General features: G+C 40.2%; 2 protein-coding genes across 2 annotated transcripts; both read right to left on the bottom strand.

Moving 5' to 3' along the window:
• Positions 1–2,076: 2,076 nt before the first annotated feature.
• LOC310747410 (uncharacterized protein) lies at positions 2,077–9,707 on the bottom strand (the record flags this gene model as incomplete). The annotated part of the gene is made up of 3 exons (XM_083581773.1): positions 2,077–3,053; positions 8,559–8,673; positions 8,784–9,707. 3 exons carry the CDS (start codon positions 9,705–9,707, stop codon positions 2,077–2,079), a joined length of 2,016 nt encoding a protein of 671 aa, XP_083437899.1.
• Positions 9,708–13,773: 4,066 nt separating this feature from the next.
• On the bottom strand, positions 13,774–14,712 carry LOC310746678 (olfactory receptor 14I1-like; the record flags this gene model as incomplete). Its single annotated transcript, XM_083580660.1, has 1 exon — positions 13,774–14,712. The coding sequence occupies one exon, from the start codon at positions 14,710–14,712 to the stop codon at positions 13,774–13,776; it is 939 nt and encodes a 312-aa protein (XP_083436786.1).
• Between the last annotated feature and the right edge of the window lie 2,216 nt (positions 14,713–16,928).

Raw genomic sequence — 16,928 nt, 5'->3', positions numbered from 1 at the left:
GCTTCCGTGCTGGGGAAGGGGGAGGAGCTCAGTCCAGGCAACTCCATCTTCTGGGGAGGACAATGAGTAGAGGAGCTCCATCCTAGTTTGTTGTTTTAGAAATAAATCTGAAATAATTAACAGGCAGAGTCGTCTCACATTTGTGGGAGAGACCAAGCCATAACAGTTTGCTACAGTTTTCCTGTGAGACTGATTCTTTCTCTTTCCTAAGTTATTTGTCTCTCTAGAACAGAAGTGATGAGCCTGTGCTCTCTAGATGTTCTGGAGTATAGTTCTCATGATTCTTATCCATAGGTCATGCTATCTGGGGCATGGAATCCAACAACATATGACTGTCCATAGGTTCCCCACCCTATAATATGTCTTTTTCTTTCTTTTTTTCACATATGGAAGTAAGAGGCAAAGGTAGTGCTATTTTTCTAGATAACGAGGGGCTGGAATGCATAATGAACTCACCTTGTTCTCTTAAAATGGCAAAGACACCGACCTGAGAGTTGCCAGAACTCAATTCCAGCTGGGGAAAAGAAGCCCTGGACAAAGCACACCTCAACTACCCCCACACAGAAAGTTTAATGGTTGAAAGGCATGATTTATGTTTTTGTTCTAGTGATGTAGGTTGAGATACAATTTGTATTAATTAGCTAATAATTAATTATGGATGCAAATGTATTCCTTTTACAATTATTTATTGCTCATTGCCATGATATAGAATGCTGCATGTAACTAATAAAATTGTATACTTTGTTTCTTAATTTTGTGTATACAGGGAAGTTTTTCACATCCCCAAAAATATAGATCAACCATTGGCTGTTCTAAGGGGATCAGGTACCTAAAACTCATAAGGAAAATCAAAGCTATTCAGCAGTTACAATATACATATATAATCTTTAACTTGGACCATCAATAAACTTTGGCTAGAATTGGAGTTATGTGTTATGTCTGACAAGAGGGTTTTACAGTGAAATACTAAAGAGATATGTCTATGAATTCAAAAGATCTAAAGATCTAAAACCCATTTGGTGTACCTCCAGGCCTTCTTAAGAATTGCTGATAGTAAATAGTGACTTGCTGTATTGTATTCCTTGGCCTGAATATGATTACTATAATGGATGCTCACCACTTTCCTGATGGGCATCTGTTGCAGACCCTAACCCTCTGCCTCCTTCCTGGCCAGCCAGACCCTCCTGGTCTCTGGCCAGTGGGGAATTCCCTTGGTCATTGCAACCACGGGGGTGTTACCTCCTAGTCAAAAGCCAGGTTCAAATGGGGAAATAAGGGCCCAGGTCTTGGGGAGTTTCTTTGCTGGTTGGCTGGGCATTGGCCACAGCCATGACCAGCCATGGCATCAGTCATGCCCCAGTATTGAAAGATTTGCCATCCTGTCTTATTGCTCTGTGCACATATTGACCTGACCCCATTGTCCTCACCACCTTGAGAGAGTTACAGAGGAGCCAAAACAATCAACCTAGGGAAGGTGTGAACACTGGCTCCACGTTTGAATTCTCCCCTAAGTACCATTTATTTGGACGACTCAGGTCTATACCCACACAGCTGTCTTGCTGTCTATGAGCCACCCACTGTCTTGATATTCTCACAAATCTGGTTTATTTGTTTTTAATATCAAAGGTATATACCACTAATTCATATATTATCATAGAATGGCGTAAAACAATATATACCATGAAATTTAAAACACCATAACAACAAGGACTTGTGTCAACATCAGGCTGGAATTTTCCTATTCATCCACTGTTACTGATCAGTAAACCAGATCTATAATTTAAAATCAGTTGCATTGGAAAATAGAAATAGGAAGGGGAGGGGAGGGTTCTGAGCCCTCCTGATTTCCCACCCTGCCCCACTCTTAATGTCTCTCTTTTAGGTATTATGTCTAAGAAGACACGTGGTGAATTAGATCTGATCATTGAAACAGTTGCAGATGAAAGATACAATTTTAAAAGTGGGCGATGAAAAACAAATGGATGAATTCCATGAATAATAAGGGGAGAGGGTCAAAGAACAATGGCATTTCAAGGCCAACCATTCGCAGGAAGAAGTGCAGAAATATATATATATTTATCTATTTTTAGAGGAATGTCCAAAATCTAAGAGTTTCCACAGAGCAGTCTTGATTTCTTTATTTCTCATGCTATAGATGAATGGATTCAACATGGGAGGAATTATGGTATAGATCACAGCAAAAGCTATATCCAGATCAGAAGACACACCGGTGGGAGGCTTTGCATAGGCAAAGAGTGCAGTGCCCATAAACAAAGAGACAACAGTGAGGTGGGGAAGGCAAGTGGAGAGGGCTTTTTTCTGACCATGTACTGAAGGAATTCTGCGCACTGTAGCAAACAGCTGTATGTATGTTATGATAATGAACATGAAGCATCCTAGTCCCAGGCAACACCCTAACACAATAACCCCTACTTCGACAAGGTAGATATTAGAGCAGGAGAGCTTCAGTAATGTTGGAACTTCACAGAAGAACTGATGGACGTCATTTGAACAGAAGGTGATTGCAAAAGTGCTACAAGTGTGTAACATGGCATGAAGAAGACTAGCAATCAACACAATGATGGTCATCTGAATACAAGCTCCTTTGTGCATAATTGCCTCATACTGTAATGGGTTGCAGATGGCAACATAGCGATCATGTGCCATTACTGTTAGAATGGCAAAATCTGCTGCTACAAAGAACATATAGAAGAAAACCTGGGCCACACACCCAGAGTAAGAAATCGACCTGCTGTTCATGATGGAATTGGCTAATGATTTGGGCATCATGACAGAAGCAGAGCCCATGTCCATCATTGCCAAATTAGTTAGGAAAAAGTACATTGGTGTATGGAGGTGATGGTCTAGCGCAAATGCAGCAATAATGAGAAGATTCCCAGCCATAGTGGTCAAGTACAATCCTAAGAACAGAAAGAAATATAAGATCTGTAGTTCTCGTACATCTGAGAATTCCCACAGCAGAAACGTTGACATGGAAGTAAGATTGCTCATTTTTTCTTCAGTATTTGCATTTTCTCTGTTGGAGGAAGAAGCTAAAATGTGTTAATAATGATTAATGAGCTAATTATATCATTTATTTATTTATTTATTATACTCCATCCATCGGGCTAGGTTTCCCCAGCCACTCTGGGCTGCTCCCAACAGATTAAAATCAGAATACAGAACATTAAAAAAACCAAAACAAAAAAAAATGCTTCCTGAAATTTCATTATATATTCCCCATTCTTTTGCCAATCAAGTTGTGTAAAAATAATTGAGATTAAAGATTATGCCAAAATAGCCCATTTGTAAATTGAAGCATGCATATCTGTTATTCTATAAAGTATCTCAAACACTGATTTCACTCCAAACTTTATATATTAACTAATATTTTCTATTTCTGCTCAGTCTGCATGTTTGAGGAACTCTAAGTAATCTTGCAGTAACATGAAGCTATCTGGGGTTTTTTTAACTATTTCCTTTAGTTGCTTTGCCCCACAAAGGAAGCTGCTATTAATGTTACTTGGAGAGCTGTCCCATCTCTTGTGGCCTAATTCAAACCCTCATCTGCTATACAGTGGTAGCTCGGGTTAAGAACTTAATTCGTTCTGGAGGTCCGTTCTTAACCTGAAATTGTTCTTAACCTGAAGCACCACTTTAGCTAATGGGGCCTCCTGCTGCTGCTGCACCGCTGCTGCATGATTTCCGTTCTCATCCTGAAGCAAAGTTCTTAACCTGAGTTAATATTTCAGGGTTAGTGGAGTCTGTAACCTGAAGCGTATGTAACCTGAAGCGTATGTAACCCAAGGTACCACTGCAGTAATCTTTGAAGAGATAATCATGATGTTAAACATATGTTTTATATGGCATTTAGATATCACTTGAAGAAGATAGTGTTGGACTGGCAGCTCCCAAACCTGAAACCATCTGTCAAATGGGGAGATCTTGCATACAAAGCACTTTGTATATCACTGAGTTAGGGTGCTTCTATATGTCTATCTTGCAAAATACTGTCTACATCTACATGACTAGTCCACTACCTAATCTTTCATTCTCATATATATATATATATATATATATATATATATATATGGAAATGTCAGGTATTGAAATTGGAAACTATAACATATTGCTATCCTCAGTTATAGGTGCTCCTGGTTTTTCAGAACTAAGTATACATGTGTCTGCAAATAAGACAGAATTCTAAGGTAACAGTGTAACAGCCTATTTTGAATGTAGTCTGCTACGGATAAATATTAAATTGAATGTATTATATTGACATAAAACATGGGTAGGCAAACTAAGGCCTGGGGGTCAGATCTGGCCCAATCGCCTTCTAAATCCGGCCCGCGGACAGTCCGAGAATCAGTGTGTTTTACATGAGTAGAATGTGTCCTTTTAATTAAAATGCATCTCTGGATTATTTGTGGGGCATAGGAATTTATTCATTGTTTATTTATTTTCAAAATATAGTCCACCCCCCCCACAATGTCTGAGGGAGAGTGGATCGCCCCCCTGCTGAAAAAGTTTGCTGACCCCTGACATAAAATCTCCTAATGAATTTCACAGGCCAGTAGTGCTACTGTTTGTGCCAATATATGTCTCTAATACTTCAGTGGGTGATAATGATCTGGGGTATATTAGTGTCCCCATGAAATGTAACACAATTCTAGTTCTGCCAGCATGAATTTTCATGTCATCACTTTTGTTTTTCTGACATGGGGGAAAAAACCTGCTGCAAATTATCCAGTTACTGGGGGAAAAGCTGTGGCCTTGATCGGGATCTTTCTTCCAACACAGAGACTGATTGGAACAGAACACAGCCCAGTTCCATCATACACGCATCACAAACGGACCACACAGTTGAATGATACACCCCTATGGGATGCGGGTGGTGCTGTGGGTTAAACCACAGAGCCTAGGACTTGCTGATCAGAAGGTTGGTGGTTCGAATCCCCGCAGTGGGGTGAGCTCCCGTTGCTCGGTCCCTACTCCTGCCAACCTAGCAGTTCAAAAACACTTCAAAGTGCAAATAGATAAATAGATGCGCTGCTCTGGTTAGCCAGAAGCGGCTTAGTCATGCTGGCCACATGACCCGGAAGCTGTATGCCGGCTCCCTCGGCCAATAAAGCAAGATGAGCGTTGCAACCCCTAATGGTCCCTTTACCTTTAAGACTCCTTTAAAATTGAAAGATAAGAAGAAAATAAAATGCTGATAGACACATCTAGATTACATCAGAGTAAAAGGAAACTACCAAATCACCTTAAATTGTTTTAAAATACCTTTAATGATAGGATTCAATTTCCTCTCCAGCTACTTTAGGGTACGATACGATAAAGATGTCAGAATCCATGCATCTTCTCAACAAGCTCTTTCAACCTTCTTGCAGCACTTGCCACAGTACGTGTAACTTCCCCCCCCCCTCTCCTTTAAATAGACTGCATATGTGAGGATAATAGTCACTAAATTAGCAACAGTAGACATGGGAAGGATCATTTTTTTAAGTCTTACTTGTCATCTTGGGATCTTACTCCCAAGAGTCCAGCACAGCTGATCTGAAAACATTGTTGAAAGTTACTGCTTGTACATTCACAGTAGAAAAAAAAGTATTTATGTAGAAATTATACAAGAGTGGGGCACAAAATCAATCTTGTTTTACACCCCTTAGGAAAACTATTGAATCTGAAAGGAAGTCCACAAGTCCATGCAAAATTTTAGTGCAAGGATCAGAGGAGAGCTAGAGTATAACATTTATCCAGTGAAGTGACAATGGCCACTTACCCTTCTTCCACGGCGAGTGGCAGTTGTGGCCCACCATGGTGCCTCCCTAAGCCCCTGGAGCCTCGCCATGTTGCCCTGACTGTTGGGTTCCTCCCCAGCCACCACAGAGCATCTTGCCAATCCATGGTGGTCTGGGGGGTGAAGCTTTTGCAGGCTTCACTCAGGTCCACTCCCTGGACTTATAATCAGGCCGACGCAACTCACTGCAGCCAAGTCAGCCTTGTAGTGTCACCCACCCTGCCCACCCTTTAGCATTGCTATTGTTTTTCTGCTTTTCTTCTAACCTTTTCCTATCCAGCTTAGTTGGCTTTCCTATGATTCCTTAATGGTTGCTGTTTTTCGGAGCTGGGAAGGAATTTCCCCTGATTGTCAGGTTTTGCCTTCCCCGTAGAACTAGTCGCAATTTTGCCAGGTTAGTGCTTTGGCGGAATCCTTTAGTCTATCTTCTGACCTGGAGGGGTGGACGGGTGATACACCCCCCCTACCAGCAGCAGCATTTACAGGGTACCCCATTAAAGGGGTCTTGAGGGGGAAGTCTCTGTCCATATAGAGCCAGAAGCGGTTGGCCAGCAGGCCATAGAGCCCCCCCCCCCCAATGTTTGGGCTGCCCCATCTCTTAACTCCCCTGAAGGAGGAGGAGGAGGAGGAGGAGGAGGAGTGTTTTGCTATGGACCCTTCCTCCCAACCAGGACCCAGTCATGCCTCGGTTCCCCACAGGGGATAGATGCCTAATGCCTATGCCAAGGTTTACCTACATCTGAAATTAATAAAACTGTGGCCTTTTAATCCCATTACAGTTGTCATGTCTATTCATTCTTCCCACCAGTCAGCTAGGCTCCCTGGGGGCAGGGTCTCTGTGGCTGGGCATGCAACTATTCCTCTAACCTCAGCCATAGACACTGTTGGTTAATGGAATCAAAGGCAAATGAGAGTGAGCCCAATTAATACAGCACCCAGGGTTTTGTTTGTTTGTTGCTAACATACTTTTGAATAAGATAAGGAAAAACAACACAGTGATCAAATGTGTTATATCTACTGTGGAAACCAGCTACCTCTCTTTGATCCATACATAATATAGTTTTGAATATAACAAGCTCTATCAGTGGCAGTTGGTGCTCACTGGACCTAGTGAGACTTGTAAAATGTCATGAACAAGTGGCCAATGAGCTGTGATAAGTATGTACAGGTTAGCAAACTGAATTGGTGAATCTTAAAAGTGCTACATAGGACTGCTAACAAGAAACCCAATAAATTTCCAGACCAATATCCCCTTCACCCAGCTTATTCACTTCCACATCTTTTTTCCAAAAGATGTAAAAAGGTGTAAGTGGACTACAACCTGAGAGACCAAGGTTAAACCCAGCCATGAAACTCACTGAGTGGCTTTAGGCCAGTCACTGCCTCTCAGTCTAATGTACTTCATGAGCTTGCTGTGAGGGTATGAATTAGTTAGTTAGTTAGTTAGTTAGTTAGTTAGTTGATAATGTTTGCATATTTGACCATAATGTGCAAACTGGACTACCTGTATTAAAAGTGCTGGAAAAATGTGAAGGTGAGAGTGTGTGCAAATGGGGTGTGGGGGCAGAATACCACATTCCATGATGGATTATTTCATGGAAGAATCAACTATGATAAATTGGTTCATCAGGCAATGCACATTGTTGCACATGTGGTTAGAGTGTGCAATTACAGCTAGTTACTGGATACTGGATAGGATACTGGATACTGGATACAGAGAGCGTGGTATCTGTGATAATATTATCTTCCTAATTGTGCTGTTTTAAATGTGCATTTTGCATTTGATTTCCTTTGGTAATGTTTTATTTTGAAATCTTTAAGATAATGTTTTAGCTTTCTGTTAATTATGTTAGCCTGGAAGTAACTGCAAGGGTGGCTGGGTTTTTGACAGCAGTATCTCTTACAGCAGTGAATGGCACTATTTAGTGGAAAAAAATCCCAATGGACTGAGCCAGAGGTGGATCCTAACAACTCCAGAGGGAGAGGCAGTCTCCAGGGTGGGAAGATGGAATATGGCAAGGGAAATGTTTCTAGCAATGGATATTATCAAAATAAGAGAAGGAAGATTGCAACATCATATATTAATTTATCAAAAAAAGTTTTATAATTTAGAATGATCACAATCAAAATGTCTGATTCTGTCTACACTACAGTAAAACTGAAAATTCTGATGGGAAATTACACGTTTTCAACACTTTTTCTTTTTAGAATGAATATTCGTTACCTTTGATTGTTCTATATAGGCAACCCCTATTAAGTAGGGGTTACGTTCCAAGGCACCACAGGTTCAAGCGAAATAATGTGTATTTGAAACATCATTGAAAAAGCCTGTAAACACCTCATTCCACCCCTTTCTGTGACATTTTTAGGTCACTTCCGGGTTCAGTGTGATGCACTTTTGTGAGGTTGAGCACATATTGAAAATCTGTAAATGGCAGGTTGGCTGTATTTATGTCAGTTGTAAGTGAAATAAACAATTTTAAAAATAGGGTGAAATGACAATGAATGACACGGAGAATTTTGTGGGGAAACCGGGTGGGAGGGAAATATGTATCACAGAATTAGGAGCACGGTAAACTCTCTTCAGACAGGGCATCATTCCTGCCTCTATCTGGAGATGTCAGGGTTAAATTGAGAACCTTCTGTATCCAAAGCAGATGATCCATCCCTGGAGATGTCAGGGATTATCAACATGCAAAGCAGATGTTCTACCAAAAGCTTATAGTTCAAGGTAAAAAATTGCAGAGCCAAATATTACCATACAGAAACTGCAATATTCTGAATGAGAATATTTGTCCATTTAGCTCTGTAATGCCTACAATGGCTTTCAGTGGCTCTCTAGGGCTTGAAACAGGAAACAATTCCTTCCCATGCTGTTTGAATTCAAAGGATTTATTTTATCAAAGGTTATAATTCTGGGTTAAAAAATTGCATATTAAAATGTTCACACATTGAAGGGTATAGAATTGCATTTTTAGAGAACTCTAAATTGAGTTTTAGAAGGCCCCAAATCTAAGAGTTTCCACAATGCAGTCTTGATGTCTTTGTTTCTCATGCTGTAGATGAATGGATTCAGTGTGGGAGGAATAATGGTATATATTCCAGCAAAAGCAATATCGAGATCAGAAGAAGCGTCATTTGGAGGCTTTGCATAAGCAAAGATCCCAGTGAATATAAGTACAGATACAACCGTGAGGTGAGGAAGGCAAGTGGAGAGGAGTTTTTTCTGACCCTGAACAGAAGGGATTCTGAGCACTGCGGAAAAGATCTGCATATACGTTATGATAATGAATATGAAACAACCTGTTCCTATACTAAAGGTTAGAACAAGAAGCCCAACTTCAACTAAGTAAAAGTCAGAGCAGGAGAGCTTCAATAATTTTGGGATTTCACAGAAGAACTGATTGACAGCATTAGAACAGAAGGTGTTGGCAAAGGTGCTGCCAGCATGCAATATGGCAGCAAGAAGGCCTACAATCCACCCAATGGCTACCATCTGTATGCAGGCTCCTTTGTGCATAATTGTCTCATAGTGGAGTGGGTTGCAAATAGCAACATAGCGATCATGTGCCATGATAGTTAGCAGAGCAAAATCTGATGTTCCAAATAAATATAAAAAGAAAACTTGAGCAACGCATCCAAAATATGAAATATACCTGCTGTTTAAGAGGGAAATAGCCATTGATTTGGGTACCATGACGGAAATTGTTCCAACATCCAGCATAGCCAAATTCAGTAGAAAGAAGTACATGGGTGTGTGAAGGTGGTGATCAAGGACAATTGCAGCAACAATGAGCAGGTTCCCTATGATTGCTGTCATGTATAATGCTAGGAACACAAAGAAGTGTAAGATCTGTAGTTCTCGAATGTCTGAGAATCCCAGCAGCAGAAAAGTAAGATTGTGCATTTTGTTCATAGGGCTTATTAACATGCTACCTGTACAAGGAAGAAGATAAGCATTGTTAGGGTACAAATATTGATTAACCAGTTAGATTTAAGCACAGTGCCTTTTATCTAATAATCAAATCTAATGGTATTCTTTGCTTAACTGATTAATAGGCAAATGTTGTGATAGCCCTTTTGCCCCCTCAGTTTTAGAACCATAGAACAATAGAATTGTAGAGTTGGAAGGGACCCCAACCCCCTGCAATGCAAGTATCTTTTACCCAACATGGAGCTCAAACCCATGACTGAGTTTAAGAGTCTCAGGTTTACCAACTGAGCTATCCCAGCATGGATATTGTCCTGAGAGTATCTGTGTCCATTCATTTTATTTTTATTTTTATTTTTATTTTTATTTTTATTTTTTTATTTTTTTTTATTTTTTTATTTTTATTTTTTTTTTATTTTTATTATTTTTATCATCATCATTTTCTATACCGCTTTATAGTTTAAAGAAAAAAATCTCAGAGTGCTTTACAGCACATTAAAACATCAAATAAAACAATCCAGAATAAAACATTTTTAAAGAAAGTCAAATACAGTGGTACCTCAGGTTACAGACGCTTCAGGTTACAGACTCCGCCAACCCAGAAATAGTACCTCGAGTTAAGAACTTTGCTTCAGGATAAGAACAGAAATCGCACAGTGGCACGGTGGCATTAGCTAATGTGGTGTCTCAGGTTAAGAACAGTTTCAAGTGAAGAATAGATCTCCGGAACAAATTAAATTCTTAATCCAAGGTACCACTGTATATAGTCAAGGCAACATGATTAACAGGAAACTAAAATATTACCTTAAAGCTTTCAAAATAAAACATTACAAAGGAAGTCAACTACAGAATACATATTTAACACAAACCAAGTTAACAAAAGAACTTAAACATTTCAAAAGAAAACATTGCTAAATGAAGTCAAATATAAAATGCACCTTTAAAACAACATAATTAACAAGAGAATAAAACATTATCATAGGCATAGAACATATCTGCTGCTGTTGCTGCCAGTCCTGCCTCTACATCTCTTGCAAATGTGTGCAGAATGGCATGAGACTATCCCCTCCACACTTTGCTTACAGTTATGCATTCAATGGAACATCAGAAAGGGAAACCTATGTTCACACATTTATATGTGTGTAAGAGCTCACCACACAGTTGTTGGCCCCAATCCTGAAGGGTTCTGATTAAGGTGCACTGAATACATGCACAAAACTACATGCTTCTTTTCTGATGTTTGGGTGGACATGCAGATGTCAGGGAGAAGGATGGAAGGATGGAAGAAGTTACTCATTGTAGGGTTGTGGAAAAGATGTAGTTTAAAAGGGAGCCCAAAGAAAAAAGTTTGAGAACCACTGCTTTAGTTCAATAGTCTAATGAAATAATGAATGGTCATGGCTAAAATGGTTAAAGGAGAACATTGGTTCAAGGGCAATTCTGCAGAGGGGGGAATCTGCATTCTCCATGAAGCCTAACCTACCTTGCAAGCCTTTTCTAAGAATAAAGTGGAGTAGTCCACCTCCCCCATTGTCTCCACTGGGATAGACGGAAAACAGTGCAACTGGGCAACCCTAGGTTTCTTTCTAAAACTTATGCAACAGAGTGCAGCATAGGAAATGACAACACATCAGCCACCAGCCTCCATGATGCAGAGAGATGTTGCCTTCCTCCAACCCTCACCACAAACTGATTTGGATGCACTGGCTCCAGTTTCCCACCTCAGATACACCACATCATTTTTACAGCAATTTTCATTGGGGGGGGGGGGAGAGATTTGTACCATTTTAGCTCAGACCTATGCAGGAGTAAGGGAACAGTAGTGCAGGAGGAGGAACAAAACAACTACTCACACCCTTGTTTGATGCATATCACAAGGTGTGCTTCCACATGGCAGTTTATTGTGGACTTGGTGCTGGTCATGCTCAGAAAGTTCTCACGTCATCCACACAATTTGGTCACCATCAAAATTCCAGCTTATACTTTTTCTTCCTTTAACCTGGATTATCTGTGTTGAGGTCTGAAAAAATAACTCATCGTGCATCTGCTTTCATTGCTAGTGTGGAAACTCCTAAGCACATTTTTGTTGTGAATGAATGGGCTGTTTCTCAGCTGAGTGGTGACTTTTCAGTGAGCAGCCTTTATTCCCACAACCCCACTTCAATTGACTCCTTTCATGAACAGTTTTCAAAAGATATGTAATGGTGAAAATCAATGCTTGGGGCTGCTTGCTCTGATCACAGAGCTGCTTTGTGCTATGTGATCTGCCCTGGACCTCCTAAGAGCTAGTCTACCGTCCCCTTGTGTAGTAAGATTCTGTCCTAACCTCAGTCATTCAGTGGGGGATAGGGTTGGGTTTCAGTGTGGTAGGGGATTTCGTTTTGGTTGTTGCTGTTACAGGAATAATAAAATATTTATACCATCATTTATAACTGTGCTGCCTTTTTAGACACAGTTTCCCATTAAATGTGGTGTACCAGAATTCACAAATATGAAACATACTGGGTTGGATCCATATTTAGTCCTACTTGAAGGAGACCTGCTGAAATCAATGGGTCTATTCCAAGTGTTACCAAGTCTGGACCCAGCCTAACAAAATGATGATCCAGTTAGAAAGAAACTACACATTTTTAAAAGTAGAGCAGTGTAGTGATGGCTTCATTGTTTCAAGTATGTATGTATGAGACCCCTTGAGAACTGATAGAAGACCAGAAGACAAACAAATTGGCAAACACCTTGAGATTGCATAAAAGTAATAGGAAACTACTGAACCCCCTTACATCATTTTTAAATACAGTACCTTTAATCGTGAAATTCAGTTTCCCCTCCAGCTGTTTTAAGGTAAAATGCAGTTCATATGTGAGAGCCCATGCATCTTCTTTCAATCTTCCTGTGGAACTTACCACTGAAGAGGTAGCTGTTTTCCCCATTTTAAAAAGATTGCATATGTGAGAATAATGGTCACTAAAGGTTGCATCAGGTATTAGTGCCAGCAGACATGGCAGGGAGACATGGCAGGGAGAGTTATTTTAAGCCTGTTTTGCCATCTTGAGATCTTACTCCCAAGAGTAAGCACAACTGATCACACTCCTCAGGTACATGTTGGTAGTCCTTTGGTAGCAGTCACAAAGAAATAACAGATACAACATGTGCGTCAATACATGACAAATGATCACACATGTGGTGAAATCCATGTCTATTTATTTTGCAATATTCAAATACTGTAGCCATTTCTAGATAGAGATAGATTTCCATAGCAATCCATGTTGAATTGTGGTATTGCATTATACATAGGGCTGCCCTTCAGAAGGCTCAGTTAGTGCAGAAACTGACTGGAGTATTTCTAACTGAAGTTGTATGATGGATAGTACACACCAACCTTTTTGGAGTCTTAATGCTTTGAAACCCTCCAATGTAGGCACAAGTTGTATATATGTGTAAATGAAGCATATATCATAAAGACACAACAGTCTCTGTTGTCCCTCATTCCAAAGGAAACATGAACCCTGGGTAAATTCCTGGAACCCCTGGAATCTTACGCCACTCAGAAATTGGAGTGGCAAGCAAAAATATAATAAAATTGATAATTATTTTGGGGACATACATTTTATGCTTTTGAACTTTCATTTTTCTCCTAAAGGCATTGAAATAGTATTTGCTGAAACAGTTATATCTAATTGGTATCACTAGTAAGTAAAACATTGTTTGGGGGGAGAAGGGTGAAGAGGATGAACAAATGGCAATGAATGGCATGGAGAATAAGGTGAATAAATTATAAGACTATTTGCATTGCAGAACACAGGAAGTTATTTTACACTGAATCAGCCCATTGGTCCATTTAGCTCAATATTGTTGACATTGATTGGTAGTGGCTCCCTATGGCTTGAGATATGGAATCATTCATTCCTCCACCTGCAGATGCCAGGGGTTACAGCAGGAACTTCCTACATGCAAAGCAAATGTCCACCCCAAGGTTCTAGTGCTAGGTTAAAAACTGTGTATCAAAACATTCACATTGAATATACAATCCATTTTTAAAAACTCAAAATATACTTTTAGAAGAATGCCCATAATCTAAGAGTTTCCACAAAGCAGTCTTGATTTCTTTGTTTCTCATGCTGTAGATGAATGGATTCAACATGGGAGGAATTACAGTATAAATCACAGCAAAAGTTATATCCAGATCAGAAGAAGCATTAGTGGGAGGCCTTGCATAGGCAAAGAGTGCAGTGCCCATAAACAAAGAGACAATAGTGAGGTGGGGAAGGCAAGTGGAGAGGGCTTTTTTCTGACCATGTACTGAAGGAATTCTGCGCACTGTAGCAAATAGCTGCATGTATGTTATGATAATGAACATGAAACATCCTAGTCCTAGGCAACACCCTAACACAATAACCCCTACTTCGACGAGGTAGATATTAGAGCAAGAGAGCTTCAGTAATGTTGGAACTTCACAGAAGAACTGATGGACGTCATTTGAACAGAAGGTGATTGCAAAAGTGCTACAAGCGTGTAACATGGCATAAAGAAGACTAGAAGTCAACACAATGATGGTCATCTGAATACAAGCTCCTTTGTGCATAATTGTCTCATACTGTAATGGGTTGCAGATGGCAACATAGCGATCATGTGCCATTACTGTTAGAATGGCAAAATCTGCTGCTACAAAGAACATATAGAAGAAAACCTGGGCCACACACCCAGAGTAAGAAATCGACCTGCTGTTCATGATGGAATTGGCTAATGATTTGGGCATCATGACAGAAGCAGAGCCCATGTCCATCATTGCCAAATTAGTTAGGAAAAAGTACATTGGTGTATGGAGGTGATGGTCTAGCACTATTGCAGCAATAATGAGGAGATTCCCAGTCATGGTAGTCAAGTACAATCCTAAGAACAGAAAGAAATATAAGATCTGTAGTTCTCGTACGTCTGAGAATTCCCACAGCAGAAACGTTGAAATGGAAGTAAGATTGCTCATTTTTTCTTCAATATTTGTATTTTCTCTGTTGGAGGAAGAAGCTAAAAAGTGTTAATATTGATTAACAAGCTAATTTAAACATGCTTCTTGAAATTTCATTATATATTCCACATTATTTTGCTAATCAAGTAGTGAAAAAACAATTGAAATTAAAGGTTATGCCAAAATAGCCAGTTTGTAAATTGAAGCTTCTATATCTGCAATTATCTAAAGTATCTCAAACACTTTTACTCCAAAATTTATATATTAACTCATATTGCATATTTTTGTTCAGTCTCCATGTTTGGAGGATTCTGCAGGAGGCAGTGGAAGACAGGAGTGCCTGGCGTGCTCTGGTCCATGGGTCATGAAGAGTCGGACACGACTAAACGACTAAACGACTAAACAACAACAACAACAAGTAATCTTACAGTGATATGTAGCTATCTGGGGGCTTTTAAACTACTTCCTTTAGTTGCCTTACCCCACAAAATAAGCTGCTATTAATGTCACTTGGAGAGCTGTCCCATCGCTTGTGGCCTAATTCAAACCCATGTTTTTCAAAAATAAGTAATAGAGTATATATGTGTTTGCGAATAAGGCAGAATTCTAAGGCAACAGCCTGTTTTGAATGTAGTTGGCTACAGATAAATAGTAAAGTGAATGCATTATATTGACATAAAATCTCCTAATGAATTTCACAGGCCAGTAGTGCTACTGTTTGTGCCAATATATGTCTCTAATACTTCAGTGGGTGATAATGATCTGGGGTGGATTTGCGTCCCCATGAAATGTAACACAAATCTAGTTCTGCCTGCATGGATTTTCATGTCATCACTCTCTTATTTTTCTGACATGGGGGGAAAAAACCTGCTGCAAATTATCCAGTTACTGGGGGAAAAGGCTGTAGCCTTGATTGGGATCGTTCTTCCAGCACGCAGACTGAATGGAACAGAACACAGCCCAGATCCATGATTCACGCATCACAAATGGACCACACAGTTGAATGATACAATATATCCGCATCAGCTACATCTATTTGCCTTTGGAACAATAATTAGGAATATGTTTAGCATACCAGGTGACCATTGTTCGTTTTAAAGTTGAGCACTTTAATAAGGACTGGTATCAGCATACAAGAGTATATAAGACCCCTTTAAAATTGATAGATGAGAAGAAAATAAAATGCTGATAGACATATCTAGATTACATCAGATTAAAAGGGAACTACCAAACCACCTTAAATCATTTTAAAATACCTTTGATGATAAGATTCAATTTTCTCTCCAGCTACTTTAGGGTACGATACGATAAAGATGTCAGAATCCATGCATCTTCTCAACCAAGCTCTTTCAGCCTTCTTGCAGCACTTGCCACAGTACGTGTAACTCCCCCCCCCCTCCTTTAAATAGACTGCATATGTGAGGATAATAGTCACTAAATTAGCAGCAGTAGACATGGGAAAGATCATTCTTTTAAGCCTTATTTGTCGTCTTGGGATCTTACTCCCAAGAGTCCAGCACAGCTGATCTGAAAACATTGTTGAAAGTTACTGCTTCTACTTTCACAGTAAACAAAAAAAGTATTCATATAGAAATTATACAGGAGGGGGCCCAAAATCAAACTTGTTTTACACCCCCTGGGAAAACTATTAAACCTGAAAGAATGCCCACAAGTCGATGCAAAGTTTTAGTGCAAGGATCAGAGGAGAGCTAGAGTATAACATTTATCCAGTGAAGTGACAATGGCCACTTAACCCTTCTTCCACGGCGAGTGGCAGTTGTGGCCCACCACGGTGCCTGCCTAAGCCCCTGGAGCCTCGCCATGTTGCCCTGACTGTTGGGTTCCTCCCCAGCCACCACAGAGCATCTTGCCAATCCACGGTGGCCTGGGGGGTGAAGCTTTTGCAGGCTTCACTCAGGTCCACTCCCTGGACTTATAATCAGGCCGACGCAACTCACTGCAGCCAAGTCAGCCTTGTAGTGTCACCCACCCTGCCCACCCCTTAGCATTGCTGTTGTTTTTCTGATTTTCTTCTAACCTTTTCCTATCCAGCTTAGTGGGCTTTCCTATGATTCCTTAATGGTTGCTGTTTTTCGGAGCTGGGAAGGAATTTTCCCTGATTGTCAGGTTTTGCCTTCCCTGTAGCACTAGTCGCAATTTTGGTGGATTAGTCCTTTGGCGGAATCCTTTAGTCTATCTTCTGACCTGGAGGGGGGAGGGGTGATCCACACCCC

Source organism: Podarcis filfolensis (assembly GCF_964270895.1).
Source record: "Podarcis filfolensis genome assembly, chromosome: 13".
NCBI lineage: Eukaryota > Metazoa > Chordata > Lepidosauria > Squamata > Lacertidae > Podarcis > Podarcis filfolensis.
The sequence above is the reverse complement of the archived record's forward strand: the minus strand, read 5'-3'. Positions and strand labels throughout refer to the sequence as shown.